This window comes from Liolophura sinensis, chromosome 1 (assembly GCF_032854445.1).
Source record: "Liolophura sinensis isolate JHLJ2023 chromosome 1, CUHK_Ljap_v2, whole genome shotgun sequence".
Lineage (NCBI taxonomy): Eukaryota > Metazoa > Mollusca > Polyplacophora > Chitonida > Chitonidae > Liolophura > Liolophura sinensis.
Genome location: NC_088295.1, coordinates 32,732,311 through 32,754,341, shown reverse-complemented (window position 1 = coordinate 32,754,341; position 22,031 = coordinate 32,732,311). Strand labels below are relative to the sequence as shown.

The 22,031-nt window shown below is 37.8% G+C and overlaps 1 protein-coding gene across 1 annotated transcript; it reads left to right on the top strand.

Annotated features, from left to right (window-relative positions):
- Positions 1 to 5,596: 5,596 nt before the first annotated feature.
- Positions 5,597 to 19,709, top strand: LOC135478992 (receptor-type tyrosine-protein phosphatase eta-like). Its single transcript, XM_064758723.1, has 5 exons — positions 5,597 to 5,723; positions 6,128 to 6,439; positions 15,326 to 15,631; positions 16,628 to 16,912; positions 19,315 to 19,709. The coding sequence occupies exons 1-5, from the start codon at positions 5,597 to 5,599 to the stop codon at positions 19,641 to 19,643; spliced, it is 1,359 nt and encodes a 452-aa protein (XP_064614793.1). The 3' UTR covers positions 19,644 to 19,709.
- The last annotated feature ends 2,322 nt before the right edge of the window (positions 19,710 to 22,031 follow it).

Here is a 22,031-nt window from a genome sequence, read left to right as displayed (position 1 = left end):
CCAGTTCTTTCCCATATTTAATTTCAATTCTTAATTGATATCTTGTGTCATGCATAATGTTTGTCCACTTTCATCGTTTCCATGGTACCCACGACCTGGCTTTCATCCCGATACATACTACATAAATAGATATGATTTCAAGTATTAGTTACAACTCTACTTGTTTTTCACATGCAGTTTAAATATTTGGTGGATACATAGATACAGAGGTAATGATATGTCACGACTCTTTTTGACATTTGTTCATTTCGTTGTTGCCATGGTAACCACATACCTATCATCAACACCCATGAAGATTCCCTTCAGGTTGTACTCACCACAGTGCTGCTGGTATTCTTTTATACATTTTAAAGTACTGCTTTTGTAAGGGCGTACATGTACGGTATATTGTGTTCACCTAAACTTTTGTTTGTTAGTTGATTAAAATGATCTGTTTCTTGATTTCCGTCATTTGTGTTAGATGAGCTACATGTATAAAGTTTATAACCACAGTGTCAGGCCTCAGAATGTTCTGCATTTTCTATATTTTCCAGACCCTTTTATATTTTCCTATATTTGATGGAAACTTCCTATATTTCCTATATTTTTATCAAAACCAGCTAAAAATTCACTGTCGCTGTCATTTTGACCTTTTTGCTGCTTTTTAACTTGCGTGTACAAACTCCATGTAGGCTCCATCAGGAACATATGTCCATACCCATGACATATGCATCAAACAAGTTATATCAAATCAAAGGAATACTTGTACAGTAATAGTACTATATACTTATCTAATCTTTATGTAACAGTTTCTAACATTTGGAGAATAGAGCATTTACAGAGTATTTTCATTAATGCATGTTATTTAACAAACCTGTACCCAAATTCAACCTAGGATTTTCAGTCTTTCTGTCTATTCAATGTTAATGTAAATGTTCAGGGTGGTATTTCATACATATAAAGCACAAAGACATGAGAGAGATACTTCATGCGTGTGTGTTAATTACTGAAAATGTTATCAGTAAGTACTACAAGCACAGGTACACTGTACATGTAGTAAGCTCAGGTTTTTATATAGATCTAAACTACAGTGACAACAAGATGTTCCATTAATGATGACTTCCATGCCTACTAATTACAATCAGTTACAATAAATAATGAATTGGTCAATGAATATTCTATGTACAACTATACTCTTATTTTTCCTGCATTGAGCTCAAATTTTGCATACAAGGACAAGAGCATACAAGGGTGATGGTCTGGCCTTGATGCCTTGTAAGGTAAATTGCAAAATTCATGGCTTCATTTATTTATTTGATTTTTGATGCCATACTCAAGAATTCTTTACTTAAATGAGGCCATCATTAAAAATCATCGTTGAGTGAAATAGTGTAGGCTGGTAGGGAAAAATTTTACGCCGTACCAGAATACTAGAATCACTGTTTATCAGATTTTGTCTGTTTATCTAGGACCTTTTTTGTGGGGTTGGTTGGGTTACCCTGCAGCTCCCACAAAAATAGTTTTGATCATGGCCACAAGGCAGTCAATTTTTTTTTTTTTTCGTGGAGAAAAATGCCTGTTGTAAGACAAGCTTTGCAAGATATTAACAAGTTTTCCCACACATGATGTACAGATATGCACTGCAACTGGACAGTTGCTGGAAGACAAGTGGTCCTCAATGAACTTCAGATTCCTCAAATGGCCACACCAGCATTGTCAACTACTTATTTCACTAAGGCGCACACAACCAGTGAGAATCGGGATAATTTATAAATTCCCTATGTATGGCTGGGTGTAAACCCACAATCCATGTTCCCAAGCTTCCCAAGACCATGGTTGCCAGGTGTACTAATGTGAAGCATAATGTTGTTATCTTAAAACCTCTTTATACATGTGTACTGAGGTGAAGTTTTGCATCTATGCTTCCTCTACAATGAAGCTGTGGTGCACTACCAAATTTGGTGTTTTTATCTACATGTATTGCATGTTTCATGATACCTTTAATAATGTAACACCATTATCATCTTAGTGATCATATAAAAGTCACATTAGCCCTGCACCAGCTCAATCCGTTTGTAGATCGCAAAGCAATAAAAAGGTGCAAACTGTATGTGAGCTGTTCCAGTTTCAGCGTACGGTACTGCTCGATGCTAACGATCTATCTGGCACGGATATGCATTGGAAGGGTGTAATATGACTGCAAAAATGTTCATATATACACCGATCATAGAGCCAAGATGTTTGTATCATCCATGTCGGATGGGAGTAGGATCCAACCATCATTTGTGTAGGATTTTGCTACACAGACTAACATTCACAAATAAACTCATCTAAATTATAACAAATGCCGCGTTATTCGACACCACACCTTGTTTGTTCTTTCACAGTGAAAAAAATATTCACAAGTGGTCTAGTTTCTCGGCGTACATGTAGTTACTAATTTGCACATAATCATTACATTATGCAGAACGCGTTTTCACTGTTTTGGCAATTATTAGGTAAATGCAAAACCATAACCTACATGTACAATACACAAAATTTTTTCAGTGCATGTTTTTCTTAAGAAGTCAAGTGATGTGAAATACAGTGTATAGTTATAACAGAACTTATTTATGATAATTTAGGCAACACGAATTGCTATTTATAATATTAGTGGGATTTTGGCGAGAACATAACACATCATCTCTGGTTGTTCAGGAATGCCGTTAAGATTTTACATTTTCACTGGCACAAATAAATTTGGTTGAGAAACGAGATAGCAAAACTCAGAATTCATGCATTGGGCTAGCTCACCTTTTTACTGACTTGAATCTGTAAGAGTTAGACAAATGATAGACCATTCACTAATACTTTTCTCATCACCATGGATGTGTAATCAGGTAGGCAAGCTGAAGATACATTGTGTCATATTTATAGCTAGTGTGTAGGCAAAGATAAAGTATCGTGAAATGGTCTAAGCAAGACTACATGTACCAGCCGATCAAAGTCCGCCTAAGACCCAATCAAGATGGTGCCAACACCTGCGCATGGCAGCCCGTCATGGCCTATAATCTGTACAGGATCTGCCTCACATTCGATCAAGATGCCATAAGATGGGCAGATGATAGATGTAAAGTATATCGTTAGGATTGAGCAGTACTGTACATGCTGGTCATGATGTTGGTGATGTTGATAATGTATGGTAGAACTACATCATCCAGCGGATAGCACACTTGTTGAAAAGCTATTTGTCTTGCACCAGTATTTAGTGTGCATAATTTGGTATGCAAAAACATGTTAAAGTTCAATGGTTTACCAGTTTTATTCACACATAAAACTGACCAGTCTGCCATTGTATAATTGAAACATTCTTGAGTTTGTAATTTAACAGCAATCAAATACATAAAAATGTCATCCATAGATCTCACAAATATGTTTGAGCTTTCCTATATGTACCTATATTTTCAGGGGAAAACCTCCCATATTTCCTCCAATATATTTGCTGAGACGCACTCTAAAGGCTTCAATGTACATGTTGATTTATTGTCCTTTCAGCTCCAGCTACTCCTCAGCTGTTGAGATTGTGTCCATCACTACTAGCAGTGTTGAGGTAAGAGTTACCCTGCCAGCTGGTAGATATGACAGGTTGAAGCTGGAGGTCTATACAGCAGGAGGATCATCCTCGGTGTCATCAGGGACAGCGACCGTTTTCACTAGACATAGGTGCTGGTGGTACATTGAGAAACGTCACAGTGACTGAGTTATCAGCCAGATTGACACCAGGAGGACAGTACAAGGTCACAGTGTCCGGCGGATCAGGGGGAAAGCTCAGTAACCCCAGTGTCAAGAGTAATACTATAACTGTAGGTGAGGTTATTGTTGATATACGGACAGATTGCCTTAATCATATGTCACAAAACATAAATCATCACATCAGAATGAAGGTACAAATATTGTGAGGAAGAGTTAATATTATTTGTTTTCTGTTACATCCAGATTGTAGAAAGTAGTCCAACAAAGCAACAAAGAGTTGATGATGCACCCCAAGCGTACATGCATTCGTACGTTTCAAACAAATATATGTTTCCGGGAGTATATTGTGTTCATATGAATTCTTCTTTATATTTGGGGATGTCCCGAACAGTATTTTTACTTGCCAACAGATGGGGCTCATGTGGATTTCTCGTACAAATGCTAAGTGAGAGGAACACTGGTCCTCGCACACTTGAAAGGGGCTGGGGATACTTTGATTCTGTAGGTTTAAAAGAAACATCTTCCGTGTTGATCTTATACAGCAGATATAAAGATATAAGTCAGTCAGTTTCAATTTGTTGTCGTGATTTGCTAGCCCATGATTGAACTACTTTAAATCACAAATAGTAAACAAGGGTAGATCTACATAAGTATGCGTAGAGCCTCAGCTATGACTTGAGCTACTTGCTTTTTTACATTTATGTCCTCATTTTATTAGTGTTGATAAATATTTCGCGCCAGTTTCCGAGCCACAGAATTCTTTGAGATTTGATTTTGTGAGATTAGGTATTCGCAAAAAGAATCAGATCATAGAAAATTCAACACTTTGACTGCTGCAATGTTCACAATATTTCCTTCAACACTTTAGAATGGTTAATCATTCACCAAATGAGCCATTTTTGTTTTAAATCTCAAGGTGATGATCAGTTCATTAAAGTACAAATCATCCAAGGAATAGCAAGAACAACATTTCGCTTTTTGGGTATGTCTACAGGTATCGGATACTCGTTGAAGCGCAATTAAACCAGGCATAAAGTATATTATTCTTTTCCAGGGGCAGATCGACCCATGCGACTAAAATCAGGAAGAATCTTAAACTGTATAATCTGGTCAGGTTTTCGCACAGCATACTACATTTAATGCACAACTTTCCATGGACTACAACTTTTGAGCTGCATACATGTATCAACGATTGGCGACTCCCACGATTGTCTTAAATTTTCTGCTTTTTACATCTAGTGGGGAAACCTCGTGTGGGAAAGATCTACATGTACTAGTATCATGGACTTGGAATCTATGGATAAGGCTGTTGCTTGATTGGCTTACCACTACTAACGTCAAGTGAAAACATTAGATTGTTTCCTCTCTCAAAGCACTACATGTTTATATGTCCTCCAAAGTATTGGTTATTTAAGTAATTACTTTCCAGCTACAGGTGTCTACATTCAGTTAGATGAATGGGGTTATGGCCATTAACCTGGCTGTTCATCGGATCAAATGCTCTTCGGAACGTTAAATGCTTGTAAGAAGCCTAAATTTAGAAGAAAAAAATGATGATGTCAAAAATATCACATTCTACATGAGGCATAGTTATTGTAACTTGCGTGGCCTATATGCCACACAGCCTCCCGGGGGATAGCATTGCCTCTAAACAAAAAGGGTAGCAACATACATGGACATGCAAGGCCACTGATGTAAGGTTTTAATGAATATCAAATGGAAATAAAAACTTTAATGGAAGTGGCTGTGTAAATGAAACTATTGGAAATTAATCCCCAAAAATTTTCTTGCTTCAATCAACATGTGACAAATAGTTGTCATTGATTTATTACTAGTACCCCAGAGTAGTTCATTTACACGGTCATTTCCCTCAAAGTTTATCAGCATGCATGAGAAGAAGCTGAGAACAACGAAACTGTTGTATATCAACAGATACTTTTACCTAGCTGAGACTAAATCAGAACAACAGTCAACCAGAAGAAAGAAAGAAACGAAGACAAGTGTGACAGCATGTAGGGTGGAATTTTACAGTATGTAGGAATGGGCTTGTAAACTTTGACACATTTCTCATTGTGAAAGCAAAACACTGCTAAAAGGCAAGATTGCCATTTTGTTTAGACGTCGTCTACTTTATTGGTTTTTGTCAAGAGAAACAACAACACCTGTTTGATAGAGACACCTGTTACATTTACATAATCAGAAGAGCGTTTTGAAGGTGCAAAGGGTAATCTAACATAAGATTTATGATCCTTTAGGTCACTTACCTCTTTGTAACACCAATACAGTGACAGCTTATGGAATCATTGACTGCACTGTCCACAGATCAAAACAGTGTTATGTATGTTGACAGACAAAGCAGTATTTATGTTGACAGATCTGAAGATCCTGATTGCATAGTAATCTGTTGTCCTTTCAGCTCCAGCTACTCCCTCTGGTGTCCAGATTCTGTCCATCACTACCAACAGTGTTGAGGTAAAAGTTACCCTGTCAGCTGGTAGGTATGATGGGCTTCGTGTGCAGCTGTATAGAGGACAAGGATCAACCCCCGTGTCATCATGGATAAAGAATGTTACTGCAGAGACAGTTAATAATGGAGACCAGAAAACCATCACTGTGTCTGGTTTGTCCCCCTCTCTGACACCAGGAGTACAGTACACTGTCAGAGTGTCCACCAGGTCAAGGACCATGTTCAGTGGCCTTAGCAACAGGAGTAATCTAAAAACTCTAGGTGAGAATATATGGTTTATCTGAGCGATTCGCAAAACATATGTCATGTATGTTGCCAAAAATAACATATGATGCCACTAATCAAATATAGTGTGAGAGTTAATTATATGTACCAATGGAAATAACATATCGTAATGAGACCTATTCTTATGCTGAGTACAACAATATGAATTGTCGTTTATAAAAGTGAAATTCCTAAGCATCTAATCTTAAATCTTATTGCAAGGATATAGATGTGATGTTTGATTCTGTTTTATCCACTATTTTCATGTAACAGTATACAGTACTTCATACTTCTTATTTTAATAGTTTTCTGCTAGAATACTATATCGAGATTCTATCAGAACATGTTGTGGTGCAGATAAGAACTGAAGTATTCAGAAGACAGTCGAACGTGACCCATTCAGTTATAAGATTCCCAATGTATTTTGGAAGCCTTAAAACTACCTGAATTTTGTTGAAAGATTATCCATGCTGTGCAAGTCCTTGGAAAAAAATTTGTTTTGAGCTAAAGTTCTTGATTTTTTAATGTTAAAGATCATATTGCATTGTGTTTGAAATGAACTGATATATTAGCTAAATACATACTTAGTAATGTACTTGTAGTACAGTAGGTACCAAAGGTCAAATTTGACCTGCAATGTTAATCTCCTAAACTACTGTATATAGTTTATGATTACATGTCCTTATTCCATCCAACAGTTACGAATATATAGCCTGTGCAGCCCTTACAAACATGAGGTGTACACCTCAGCGTGAGGTATAGACGAGATACATGTGGGGAATACGCTTCATGTACTCCTTAGTGTGAGGTGTAGATGAGGTGTACACCCCATCTATATTATTTGAGGTATACAGTACCTCGAGTACACCCCCAGCCATATGCCTATGCCTAGTACCTCCGGAACTTTGAAAAAAAATCAACACTTAGAAAATGTACCTCAAGTACACTTTAGAGACTGTGAAAGAAGAAAATGAATAGTGTACCTGAGGTACACCTTAGAAATTTTAAGAATTTTTGAACATGAGATAATGTACGTCACATACACCTCAGCAACTTTGAAAAAAAATCAACACTTAAAATATGTAGCTCAGGTACACCTTAGAAACTTAGAGAGTTTTTGATTGTAGTTTTGTGGTCAGGCACCTCAGGTACACCTCAGCAAATTTTTTAAACGACAAGACATTTAGACATTTTACTTCAAACAAAATGGTGAGAACAAAATTACAATGTTTTTGTGCAAAAGAAAAAATGTTTACTGAATAAATATAAGCATTTGTCTCGCCCTATGCTGACTTGCCATTCAGTGTGCAAATATTGAGCAATCACAGAGCACGGATATATTTGCCCCTGATTATTCCAAGATGGGTGCCCTGAACATATACGTGTATATGCGCATATATATTCCAGACTGGGGGGAAAACAACCCAATTATGCACTAATCGATGCTTTCTGGGACAGAATTTGTAACATGTTTGGGCACATGAACAGTTCTAGAGAGCATAGAATAGGAGCAGCACTAAATTTTGATCAAGCAGCTTTCACACCTATATAAAGAATAGTTATTGTAAAGTGTGTGGCTTGCATGTCACACAAAGCTCCCGGGGGAAAGCATTGCCTCTAAACAAAAAGGTAGCAACATACATGTACATGGAGGGCCACTGATGTAAGGTTTAAGAGAATATCAAATGGAAATGAAAACTTTGATGGAAGTGGCTGTGTAGATGATACTATTGGAAATTAAAGAAAAACAAATGAAAAATAGCTGTGTCATTGATTTCATTATCACTAGTGTAGTTCATTTACTTAGCCACTTCCTTCAAATTTATCAGCTCGCATCCATGACACATTTCATATCACTAAATCCAGTCTGATACATTTTAATTGCTGTAGACAGTCTCATTTGATTTGGGCCGGCTGGCTGCTAGTTAGTCTGACACTATGTTGAGTGAGAAATTAGTAACTGTCTATGTGCTTTCCTTTTGTATGCAAGCCAGTAAATTCATTACCCAATGATTTCTTGGGGTGAATCATAGATAAGTGGATTCAGCTGGTACCCAAGCTTTCTTGGGATTAATCAGTGACACAGCACAAGGAGCACTGGGTGTCTTGGATATCTACAGCATTATAAAGAGTCAGTCATTTCTAGAGGGGTGGCCATCAACATCAAGGGAGTACTACTACTAGAGTACTTGCACTAGTACCCGATGATTTCACAAGGTGACCCTAGTACCTGATGATTTCATGGGTGACCCCATGAATTTACGGACTAGTGCAAGTAAAGGCAGCATTAGTAATTTCCATTAGTAAATTAACTTTGAACATTCCAGACGTCAGGGTTGAGATATTCATAAACGCCTTGGAACCTGTTATAAGAGAATTGCCCCATGGAAATCTGCATGTTTCAGTAGTAACCCCATGATTTCATAGGAGCATTGAGGAGCCATGTTTACAGAGGGTTAAAACTGACAGGCAGAGAAAATAGGATGTTTAACCTTATATTTCCAAATTAAAACAGATTGTAAGATAATGACAAAGACTCCATCAGTCCCTCTGTCAGTATAATATGACTTTTGATGGGGTGTCAAGTCCGGTCTCTTTGGAACTTCAGTGTCAGCTACACTTTGGCAGATCTGCGTATTATCATGAGATTTGCGAATTAGTATTCATGACGGGAACTAGACCGTTTGTGAATATTTTTTTTACTCTGAAAAAACAAACAAGGATGGTGTCGAACAACACGGCATTTGTTATAAGTTAGACACAGTATATATACACACACCCAATGAATCCATGTTGTCATATAACTGAAAAATCCTACGACATAAACCCCAAGCGTACATGCATGCACACGTTTCAAACAAATATATGTTTCCGGGAGTACATTGTGTTCATATGAATTCTTCTTTATATTTGGGGATGTCCCAAACAGTATTTTTACTTCCCAACAGATGTGGATCATGTGGATTCCTCGTACAAATGCTAAGTGAGAGGAACACTGGTCCGTGCACACTTAAAAGGGGCTGGGGATTCTTTGATACTGTAGGTTTAAAAGAAACATCTTCCGTGTTGATCTTATACAGCAGAACAAAAGATATGTCAGTCAGTTTCAATTTTTTGTTGTGATTTGCTAGCCCATGATTGAAATACTTTAAATCACAAATAGTAAACAAGGGTAGATCTACATAAGTTTGCATAGAGCCTCAGCTATATGTGTGGCTTGAGCTACTTGCATTTTGACATTGATGTCCAGATTTCATCAGTGTTAATAAACATTTTGAGCCACAGAATTCTTTGAGATTTGATTTTGTGAGATTAGGTATTCGCATAAAGAATCAGATCATAGAAAATTCAACACTTTGACTGATGCGATGTTGACAACATTTTAGAATGGTTATCTCACCTACGTGCGTCTTGATTGTATTTGGGCCGACCCTACGAAGACCATATGGCCATGATGTTGGCACCATCTTGATCGCATCTTACGTGGATCTTGATCAGCCAGAACATGTAGTATCGTTTAGACTGTTTAACGGCACATTAGTCTTTGTCTTTATATTAGCTGTAAACATGACACGATGTATGTCCAGTTTTCTTACCTGGTAAGGCAGGCATACTGATGAGAAAAGTATTAGTGAAGGGACTCTCACTCATTCAAGCCAGTAAAATGGTGAGCTAAATCAGTGCATGACTTCCAAGTTTTGCTTGCCTCAACCTCTCAACGAAGTTTATTAGTGTCAGAGGAAACGTAAAATAGTAACCGTATTCCTGGTAATTATGTAAGTTCTCGCCGAAAGCTGTGCTAATGTTATAAATTGTCCATTTGTGGCGCCTAAATTAGCATGTATAAGTTCTGTTATAATTGTACACTATATTTAGAGCTTAAATTGAAAATCCTATATAAATGTACGCGTAGGTTATGGTTTTGCATTTCCCGAATAATTGTGGAAACAGTCAGAGCTCGATCTGCATATTATCATTATTATTTGCGAATTAGAAACCACGACGGGAAATAGACGGTTTGTGAATATTTTTTATTCTGAGAGGACAAACAAGGATGGAGTCGAACAACACGGCATTTGTTATAATTTAGATGAGTTTATGTGTGAATATTAGTGTACTTGATAAAATTCTTGTTGGCTGTATGATCCTCGCTGATTCACCAGCACATGTTGAGAAAGTTGAATACATTTCAACTTCACTGGTGCCGATCCGCAGTAGACTCATCGCCATGGCCGTGGTGATATTCTCAAACAGGAAACGCGGACCACCGACTCTGATATCCAGGCTTTAGGGATAGCACACGTGATAAAGGTTAAAGTCTGTTTAGCTCTGGTTAAGGTTTTCTGTTTATAGCTGTCATGTACATGTTACATGTGTAAAGTAATGGCTGTGTAGATAGCCGTCCCTGACCAAGTTCGTCAAGGATCACAAGTAAACTGGGCCGCAAGTACAGGACTATTCCACCAGGGACATTAGGAGAGACACAAAGAAAGACACAAAGAGAAGACGCAACACAGCTGATCAATTTAAACAAAATGGTATTAATGGTATTTACAAAAACTGTTGACCCAAAATAAACCAAAGTACAATTACAAAAAGTTATGAAAACATTGACAAACGAAAAAAAAAAGGGTGGCCTTATCTGCAGGTCCTCATGGGAGTGGAATCCTTGGGAGTGTCCCTATGGCCATAAAATTTCTTTGAGGATCTATGATGTTCCAGGCTGAGTACACACCTTTAAGGAGATTCTGCAGGTAGAAACCCTGAGTATTAGAACCTGACCGGACTTTACACAAGCTCACTTGAATCTGAAATTCATCAAATGAAAGCAATAACTTCAGAAAACATTATATCAGACAGAAATATGAATGAGTGTAAACAGAAATAATATGTTTTGCTTTTATAAGTGGTGTGTTTAATCAAAATATACAACATAAAAATCAGTATGATCCTCTGTCACACATGTACATGTCCGGGGATAGTATATTTAAGCTTTTCTGTACAGCTCTTAGTTAGAATAGGGTTGAACTAGTTGCTTTCTGTATGGTGGCCAGGAAATCTTTTGTAACCACTGTCATGGACACACTGTGAGTTTAAACACAGCTCATGCTGGCTTCCTCTCCAGCCATAAGTGGGAAGGCCTGCCAACAACCTTCTTTCGTTCTTGTCAACACAAACAACAACCTCTTTGATAGCCTCATCTGTTACATTTACATCATCAAAAGATCGTTTTGCAATGGAAAGATAAATGCACTTAGTCTAGCATTAGTTTTAAGTCACCTACGTCCGTGTTATACCAATACAGTGACGGGTTATGGAATCCTTAACTGCACCATCCACAAATCACGACAACGCACTATTTATGTTGACGGGTCTGATGATCCTGATGGCGTCTAATCTTAAATCTTAATTTCCAAGGATATAGATGTAATGCTTTGATGTTTTGATTCTGTTTTATCCACTATGTTCATGTAACGTTGTACAGTACTTCATAATTCTTATTTTAATACTTTTCTGTTAAAATACTATATCGAGATTCTGTCTGAAGATGTCATGTGGTGCAGATAAGAACTGATGTGTTCGAAAGAGTCAGATGTGACCCATTCAGTTATAAGATTCCCACTGGTTTTTGGAAGCCTTAAAACTACTTTAATTTTGGGAAAGGTTATCAGTGCTATGAAAGTCCTTAAAAAAGAGATAGAGATGTTTTGAGATAAAGTACTTGATTTTTTAATGTTAAAGATTATGTTGTGTTGTGTTTGAAAAGAACTGATATGTATGTTACATAAATATTTAGTAATGTACATGTAGCACAGTAGGTGTCAAAGTTCATATTTGACCTGCAATGCTAATCTCATATTCCATCCAACAGGGTACGAATATGTAGCCCATGCAGACTGGGCAGAGCAGGATGAATTGTATTCTCATACACCCAGGCATGTGCAAGAATAACATAGTTTTCATGAAAACTACACCTCAGTCAGGACACACAGTGAAGTGATCACCTTACAACATCTAAATGTTTCTGTGTTCATGGGTTTTCCCCCGTGCTCTGCCGGATTTCCTCCCGCTATAATGCTGGCTGCCGTCGTATAAGTGAAATATTAATGATCACAGCGTAAAACACCAGTCAAATAAAAATGGAATATACATGTACTCTTGTTTCTGACTTTTGGTTACCAGCCCCGTCAAAGCCCACACTAATCAGTGTTGAAGAGGCACCCTCTGGTGGTATCCAGGTCAAATGGCGATCCGGTGGGGGTCTGCTTAACAAGTATATTCTGACAGTCAAACCTTCATGAGGCACTGAATTCACTGTGGAGAAGACAGTATCCGGTAACCCTTCTGAGCAACAGAATATGCAAGTATCACGGGCATCGGACAAAGGACAAACCTATACTGTGACAGTCACAGCCAAGTCCAATGGTGTCCCGTCTCTCAGTTCTGAAGCAAAGTCAGTCACATTAGGTAAGGGGTTGTTTGTCAGTCCTGGGATGGTGCTGGAGAATGCCTTTTCTTGATATGCTTAGTGTTTATGTATAATGAATTGTTATACATGTACATGTACCAGTACAACAAGAGACTTTTTCCATTAGCAAGAGATGTCACTTGAGTAACACAAGACTGTGAGGAGTGATTTTGAAAATTATTAGATGAAAATAATATCCATCGTAATACAATCATAATAATAAACCAAATGCATTCCATTATCTTTTTATCGCACTATCAAATCACAGTTAACCGCGCCGCTAGGTCAGTTGGTAGAACATCAGGGGCGGTAGATCCAGGGTCAATCCTGGGTCGAGTCACACCTAAGACTTTAAAAGAGGAAGTTGCAGCTTCCTAGCTTGGCGTTTAGCATCTACTAACCAGCAATAGTGGAACTACTTGTTGACCCGTATCAGTATAATGACTCGGGCGGGGTGGATTACTTGCCTTCGGTAAGTCGTCTCAGTGAAGCAGCACTAGATAAAAGAGCGGTGGAAAACCGTCCTGCAACAAGGAGGCACATTACATGCATTCTGAGGATTCCTTCGTCGTCATATGACTGAAAAATTGTTAAGTACGACATTAAACCCCAAGTACTCACTCACTCACTCACTCACTCAAATCAAAATTTTTACTTTTCAAGTGGTTTTAAATACAACACACTTTGGGTAATGAATTTCACCAGCATTTCATAAGCAAGGCATATAACTTATGAAACAAAAACATATACCACAAAAGCCTAATGACAAATGTTATTTCTTGTATGTATGGTTTTATGCACTGTATTTATTTGATCAGAGTGTAACATACTGAAGAATTTTTCACTTATAAGACAGCAGTCAGGTTTAATAATGGGTGGGGGAAGCCTGAGAGCCTGGAGTAAACCACTGCCCTTTGTCAGCTACCTGACACACCTCCTGATTTGAGTCCATAGCTGACAATTGTGGCAAGCAAGTGCCCAAACAATGTTACAGGGAGACATGTAAAATAAATGTGCTGTTTGAATGACCTTGTAAGCACATTTTTCAAGAAATATTTTTAAATTTCATGAAACATCATTCTGCAGTTTTATACATGTGAGCCTCGCGACTTGTACTGTAGTAGCCTAGGCTTGCACCAGTGAAGGAAAATTGTAAAAATGTTGACAATGTGCAATACAACCTTTTAATATTCCTGAGGTAACTATTTAACCTGAACAGGTTTTAATGTGTGTTTTTGTTACTTATCCCAGTGCAGCGCCACCAAAAGTAACCGATGTACAATGCACGTTCAAATGATTCTAGGAATGAATCCGTGCATGCTTTACTGGCAAATATAAATATAGTCCATGTACATTCAACATTTTAACAGTCCATGACTAAATTTCTGTATTTTTGTCACTTTCCACACTGCACCTTACTGAGTAATTGATGTCTTAATTCTCTGTCCCACCCTGTCTTCTTGGAGTCAGTTTTCAGGATTAAGATATCAGTAGCAGGAGTTTATTAACAGTTTTGGTCATTTTAGGCCAAACCAAACTTTTCTTACCTAATTAGATAGAATAGGTTTACACTAGTTGCTTTCTTTTCTGTCATCTAGAAATCTTTTGGTACCACTCTTGTGTTGGTGGAGGTGACTCTCTATTAAAGGCTGTCATGAATGCAGAATGTCACTAATGTCAAGTGAAAATGTAAGATTGTTTCCTCACAAAGCACTTCATGTTTATATGCCCTCTAAACTATTGATTATGTAAGTAATTATATATCTGCTATGGGTGTCTACATTCAGTTAGGTGGATGGAGTTATGACTATTAACCTGGCTAGTCATCGGATCATACGCTCTTCAGAACATTAAATGCTATTAAAAACTTAAAATCAGAAGAAAACAAATAATGATGTCAAAACTATCACACCTACATGAAGCATAGTTATTGTAACTTGTGTGGCCTACATGTCACACAAACCTCCGTGGGTGAAGGCATTGCCTCTAAACAAAAGGGTAGCAAGTGCCCAATGTACATGCAGGGCCACTGATTTAAGGCTTTAACGAATATCAAATGGAAATGAAAATTTTAATGGAAGTGGCTGTGTGAATGAAACAATTGGAAATTAATCCCAAAAAATGTTCTTCAAGAAACATGAGACAAATAGTTGTGTCATTGATTTAGTACTAGTACCTCAGAGTAACTCATTTACACAGTCACTTCCCTCAAAGTTTATGAAAAGAAGCTGAGAACAACGGAGCTGTTGTATGTCAACAGATACTTCTACCTAGCTGAGGCTAAATCAGAATAACAGTCAACCAGAAGAAAGAACGAATGAAAGGCAACACAGTTGTGTTGACAGATCTGAACAGATTATGTATGTGGACAGATCTGAACATCCTGATTGCATCTAAACTTGTTGTTATTTCAGCTCCAGCTACTCCCTCTGGTGTCCAGATTCTGTCCATCACTACCAGCAGTGTTACGGTGAAAGTTACCCTATCAGCTGGTAAATATAACGGGCTTCGTGTGCGGATGTATAGAGGATCAACCCAAGTGTCATCATGGATAAAAGATGTTACTGCAGAGAGGGTTAATAATGGAACGATTAGAACCATCACTGTGTCTAATTTGTCTCCAGCTCTAACACCAGGAGCAGAGTACACTGTCAGAGTGTCCACCAGATCGGGGTCCAAGTTCAGTGGCCTTAGTGACTGGAGTAATCTAAAAACTGTAGGTGAGAACATATGGTTTATCTGAGAAATTCGCAAAACATATGTCATGTATGTTGCCGAAAATAACAAATGAAGCCGCTAATTAAATATAGTGTGAGAGTTAATTATATGTACATATGGAAAAAACAAATCGTAATGACACCGATTCTTATGCAGAGTGTACGCACTGTACAACAATATAAATGGTCATTTATAAAAGGGAAGTTCCCAAGAATGTATTTTTTATAAGTCTTAATCTGCAAGGATATAGATGTGATATTTGGTTTTGTTTTATCCACTATTTTCATGTAACATTGTACAGTGCTTTATACTTCTTATATTAATAGTTTTCTGAACACTATATCATGATTCTGTCTGAACATGCCATGTGGTGCAGATAAGAACTGAAGTGTTCTAAAGAGAGTCAGATGTGACCCATTCAGTTATAAGATTCCCACTGGTTTTTGGAAGCCTTAAAACTACTTTAATTTTGGGAAAGGTTATCAGTGCTGTGAAAGTCCTTAAAAAAAAGAGATAGAGATGTTTTGAGATAAAGTACTTGATTTTTTAATGTTAAAGATTATGTTGTATTGTGTTTGAAATGAACTGATATGTAAGTTACATAAATATTTAGTAATGTACATGTAGCACAGTAGGTGTCAAAGCTCATATTTGACCTGCAATGCTAATCTCATATTCCATCCAACAGGGTACGAATATGTAGCCCATGCAGACTGGGCAGAGCAGGATGAATTGTATTCTCATAAACCCAGGCAGGTGCAAGAATAACTGTTTTTCATGAAAACTACACCTCAGTCAGGACATACAGTGAAGTGATCACCTTACAACATCTAAATGTTTCTGTGTTCATGGGTTTTCCCCCGTGCTCTGCCGGATTTCCTCCCGCTATAATGCTGGCTGCCGTCGTATAAGTGAAATATTAATGATCACAGCGTAAAACACCAGTCAAATAAAAATGGAATATACATGTACTCTTGTTTCTGACTTTTGGTTACCAGCCCCGTCAAAGCCCACACTAATCAGTGTTGAAGAGGCACCCTCTGGTGGTATCCAGGTCAAATGGCAATCCGGTGGGGGTCTGCTTAACAAGTATATTCTGACAGTCAAACCTTCAGGAGGCACTGAATTCACTGAGGAGAAGACAGTATCCGGTAACCCTCCTGGGCAACAGAATGTGCAAGTGTCACGGGCATCGGACAAAGGACAAACCTATACTGTGACAGTCACAGCCAAGTCCAATGGTGTCCCGTCTCTCAGTTCTGAAGCAAAGTCAGTCACATTAGGTAAGGGGTTGTTTGTCAGTCCTGGGATGGTGCTGGAGAATGCCTTTTCTTGATATGCTTAGTGTTTATGTATAATGAATTGTTATACATGTACATGTACCAGTACAACAAGAGACTTTTTCCATTAGAAAGAGATGTCACTTGAGTAACACAAGACTCTGAGGAGTGATTTTGAAAATTATTAGATGAAAATGATATTCATCGTAATACAATCATAATAATGAATCAAATGCATTCCATTATCTTTTTATCACACTATCAAATCACAGTTAACCGCACCGCTAGCACAGCTGGTAGAACGTCAGGGGCGGTAGATCCAGAGTCAATCCTGGGTCGAGTCACACCTAAGACTTTAAAAGAGGATGTTGCAGCTTCCTAGCTTGGCGTTTAGCAACTACAAACCAGCGATAGTGGAACTACTGGTTGACCCGTATCAGTATAATGGCTCGGGCGGGGTGGCTTACTTGCCTTCGGTAAGTCGTCTCAGTGAAGCAGCACTAGATAAAAGAGCGATGGAAAACCATTCTGCAACAAGGAGGCACATTACATGCATTTTGAGGATTCCTTCGTCGTCATATGACTGAAAAATTGTTTAGTACGACGTTAAACCCCAAGTACTCACTCACTCACTCACTCAAATCAAAATTTTTACTTTTCAAGTAGTTTTAAATACAACACACTTTGGGTAATGAATTTCACCAGCATTTCATAAGCTTATGAAAACTTAGACATATGCCACAAAACGCCTAATGAAAAATGTTATTTCTTGTATGTATGGTTTTATGCACTGTATTTATTTGATCAGAGTGTAACGTACTGAAGAATTTTTCACTTATAAGACAGCAGTCAGGTTTAATAATGGGTGGAGGAAGCCTGAGAGCTTGGAGTAAACCACTGCCCTTTGTCAGCTACCTGACACACCTCCTGACTTGAGTCCATAGCTGACAATTGTGGCAAGCAAGTGCCCAAACAATGTTACAGGGAGACATGTAAAATAAGTGTGCTGTTTGAATGACCTTGTAAGCACATTTTTCAAGAAATATTTTTAAATTTCATGAAACATCATTCTGCTGTTTTATACATGTGAGACTCGCGACTTGTACTGTAGTAGCCTAGGCTTGCACCAGTGAAGGAAAATTGTAAAAATGTTGACAATGTGCAATACAACCTTTTAATATTCCTGAGGTAACTATTTAACCTGAACAGGTTTTAATGTGTGTTTTTGTTATATATCCCAGTGCAGCGCCACCAAAAGTAACCGATGTACAATGCATGTTCAAATGATTCTAGGTATGAATCCGTGCATGCTTTACTGGCAAATATAAATATAGTCCATGTACATTCAACATTTTAACAGTCCATGACTAAATTTCTGTATTTTTGTCACTTTCCACACTGCACCTTACTGAGTGATTGATGTCTTAATTCCCTGTCCCACCCTGTCTTCTTGGAGTCAGTTTTCAGGATTAAGATATCAGAAGCAGAAGTTTATTAACAGTGTTGGTCATTTTAGGCCAAACCAAACTTTTCTTACCTAATTAGTTAGAATAGGTTTACACTAGTTGCTTTCTTTCCTGTCATCTAGAAATCTTTTGGTTCCACTCTTGTGTTGGTGGAGGTGACTCTCTATTAAAGGCTGTCATGAATGCAGAATGTCACTAATGTCAAGTGAAAATGTAAGATTGTTTCCTCACAAAGCACTTCATGTTTATATGCCCTCTAAACTATTGATTATGTAAGAAATTATATATCTGCTATGGGTGTCTACATTTAGTTAGGTGGATGGAGTTATGACTATTAACCTGGCTGGTCATCGGATCATACGCTCTTCAGAACATTAAATGCTATTAAAAGCTTAAAATCAGAAGAAAACAAATAATGATGTCAAAACTATCACACCTACATGAAGCATAGTTATTGTAACTTGTGTGGCCTACATGTCACACAAACCTCCGTGGGTGAAGGCATTGCCTCTAAACAAAAAGGGTAGCAAGTGCCCAATGTACATGCAGGGCCACTGATTTAAGGCTTTAACGAATATCAAATGGAAATGAAAATTTTAATGGAAGTGGCTGTGTGAATGAAACAATTGGAAATTAATCCCAAAAAATGTTCTTCAAGAAACATGAGACAAATAGTTGCGTCATTGATTTAGTACTAGTACCTCAGAGTAATTCATTTACACAGTCACTTCCCTCAAAGTTTATGAAAAGAAGCTGAGAACAACGGAGCTGTTGTATGTCAACAGATACTTCTACCTAGCTGAGGCTAAATCAGAATAACAGTCAACCAGAAGAAAGAACGAATGAAAGGCAACACACTTGTGTTGACAGATCTGAACAGATTATATATGTTGACAGATCTGAACATCTTGATTGCATCTAAACTTGTTGTTATTTCAGCTCCAGCTACTCCCTCTGGTGTCCAGATTCTGTCCATCACTACCAGCAGTGTTACGGTGAAAGTTACCCTATCAGCTGGTAAATATAACGGGCTTCGTGTGCGGCTGTATAGAGGATCAACCCAAGTGTCATCATGGATAAAAGATGTTACTGCAGAGAGGGTTAATAATGGAACGATTAGAACCATCACTGTGTCTAATTTGTCTCCAGCTCTAACACCAGGAGCAGAGTACACTGTCAAAGTGTCCACCAGATCGGGGTCCAAGTTCAGTGGCCTTAGTGACTGGAGTAATCTAAAAACTGTAGGTGAGAACATATGGTTTATCTGAGAAATTCGTAAAACATATGTCATGTATGTTGCCGAAAATAACAAATGAAGCCGCTAATTAAATATAGTGTGAGAGTTAATTATATGTACATATGGAAAAAACAAATCGTAATGACACCGATTCTTATGCAGAGTGTACGCACTGTACAACAATATAAATGGTCATTTATAAAAGTGAAGTTCCCAAGAATGTATTTTTTATAAGTCTTAATCTGCAAGGATATAGATGTGATATTTTGGTTTTGTTTTATCCACTATTTTCATGTAACATTGTACAGTGCTTTATACTTCTTATATTAATAGTTTTCTGAACACTATATCATGATTCTGTCTGAACATGCCATGTGGTGCAGATAAGAACTGAAGTGTTCTAAAGAGAGTCAGATGTGACCCATTCAGTTATAAGATTCCCACTGGTTTTTGGAAGCCTTGAGACCACTTGAATTTTGTTGAAAGGTTATCAGTGCTGTGAAAGTCTTTGACAGAGAATTTGTTTTGAGATAAAGTACTTGTTTTTTTAAATGTTTAATATTATGTTGTATTGTGTTTGAAATGGACTGATATATCAGCTACCAAAATACTAAGTACTGTGCATGTAGTACACTAGGTGCCAAAAGCTCATATTTGACCTGCAGTGTTAATCTCCTAGACTACTGTATATAGTTTATGACTACAAGTCCATAGTCCATCCAACAGTTATTCCTGAAACTGTAGGTGAGGTCATTGTGTATTTATAAGAGATTGCATTTTTCACAAAACATACATGTATGTCATATATGGAAATGTCAATTGAAACAACAAATTTCACAAATAGTATGAAAGAGTTTATTACATGTATATTTATGAAAATAACAAATTATAATGAAGGTGATTCTGATGCTGAAAGTGCTATGCAAAAATTTGAATGGTTGTTTATAAAAATGAGATTCCCAAGCATCTATTCTTAATTTTTAATTTGCATGAAGATAAACGTGGTTCATGTACCAGTAACATTGTACTTAATACATCTTTACTGGCCCTGATAGCACAGTTGGTAGAGAGCCCGCTTCGGGAGCGGTAGATCCAGGGTCAATCCTGCCTCAAGCCACACCTAAGACCTTAAAAGAGGAAGTTGTAACTTCCTCGCTTGGCGTTCAGCATTAAGGAAATGATGCAACGACTGGTTGACCCGTATCAGTAAAATGGCTCGGGCATGGTGGCTTACTTGCCTTCGGTAAGTCGTCTCAGTGAAGCAGCACTAGATAAAAGAGCGGTGGAAATCTGTCCTGCAACAAGGAGGCACATTACCTGCAGTCTCAGGATTCCTTCATTGTCATATGACTGAAAAATTGTTTAGTACGATGTTAAACTGGAAGCACTTACTCACTCACTGATGTGTCTTATTTTAATAGTATTCTATTGTGTTCAAATACTATATCAAGGTTCTGTTTAAACTGAATGTGTCAAGTAATGCGTAACTGGGCAACTTGGAAGAGAGTCAGACAAGGCTCACTGAATTACAAGGTCCCAATGAGTACATGTACTTGATTTTTCAGTGTTAAATATCATATTGTATTGTGTTTGAAATATTGGACTTCCATATAAGCTACATCCAGTATACATCATGTATCAAAATACCTACTTATGTACTGCCTTTAAATTTCACGGGACGGATTGTACGTTGACTTAGTGGTCATTGAAAGTGCTGGTTAATATAGGACATTATAGTTCTTGAAAGCTCTTGAAAGTCTTTGAAAAACATTATCTCTCAAGGGTGGTATCTCTGGAATAAGAACAGAGCCACTCCTAACAACGAGGCACACAGCGTAAGGGTTGAACCCCAGACTAGGACATGGAATTTCTCCGGACTAGGACATGGAAGTGTTCCTCGGCTCTTCATAATGTTGGCTAGGTCATGGAGACAAGCTGTCAGCCCAATTTTTTAAGGAATCGTTCCGTCAAAAATGCACACGCGGTTAACATTCAACACAGCTGAAGGGCATTGTCATAGTTTTATTATATACTCATTTGATGTCCATCTGCCTGGCAGAACTGATTCATACATATTTATAACATTTGGTGAACTAATGTGCAGTCAGCATGCTTTTGGACCTACTTCTTCAGGCTAAAGTTCATAGGATCTTGCAGTGCTATATCTCAGTCCTAAACTACTGAGCCATATCAAATACATTACAGCTAGGCCACCCCGATGACATCGTGGGCATGATGCCCTTTGATATACCTTTGATATCAGAGATCACATACATGTATTTCTTACAAGCATTATCTCCAGGGCTAATGTATTGACTTTTTATCTTTAATCCTGTGACTTCTGTGAATGTTCAGTCAGGAGAACTTGAATCTGTTGACAAGAAGTCAAATTTATGGCTTTTTTGTGTCTCGTGGAAAA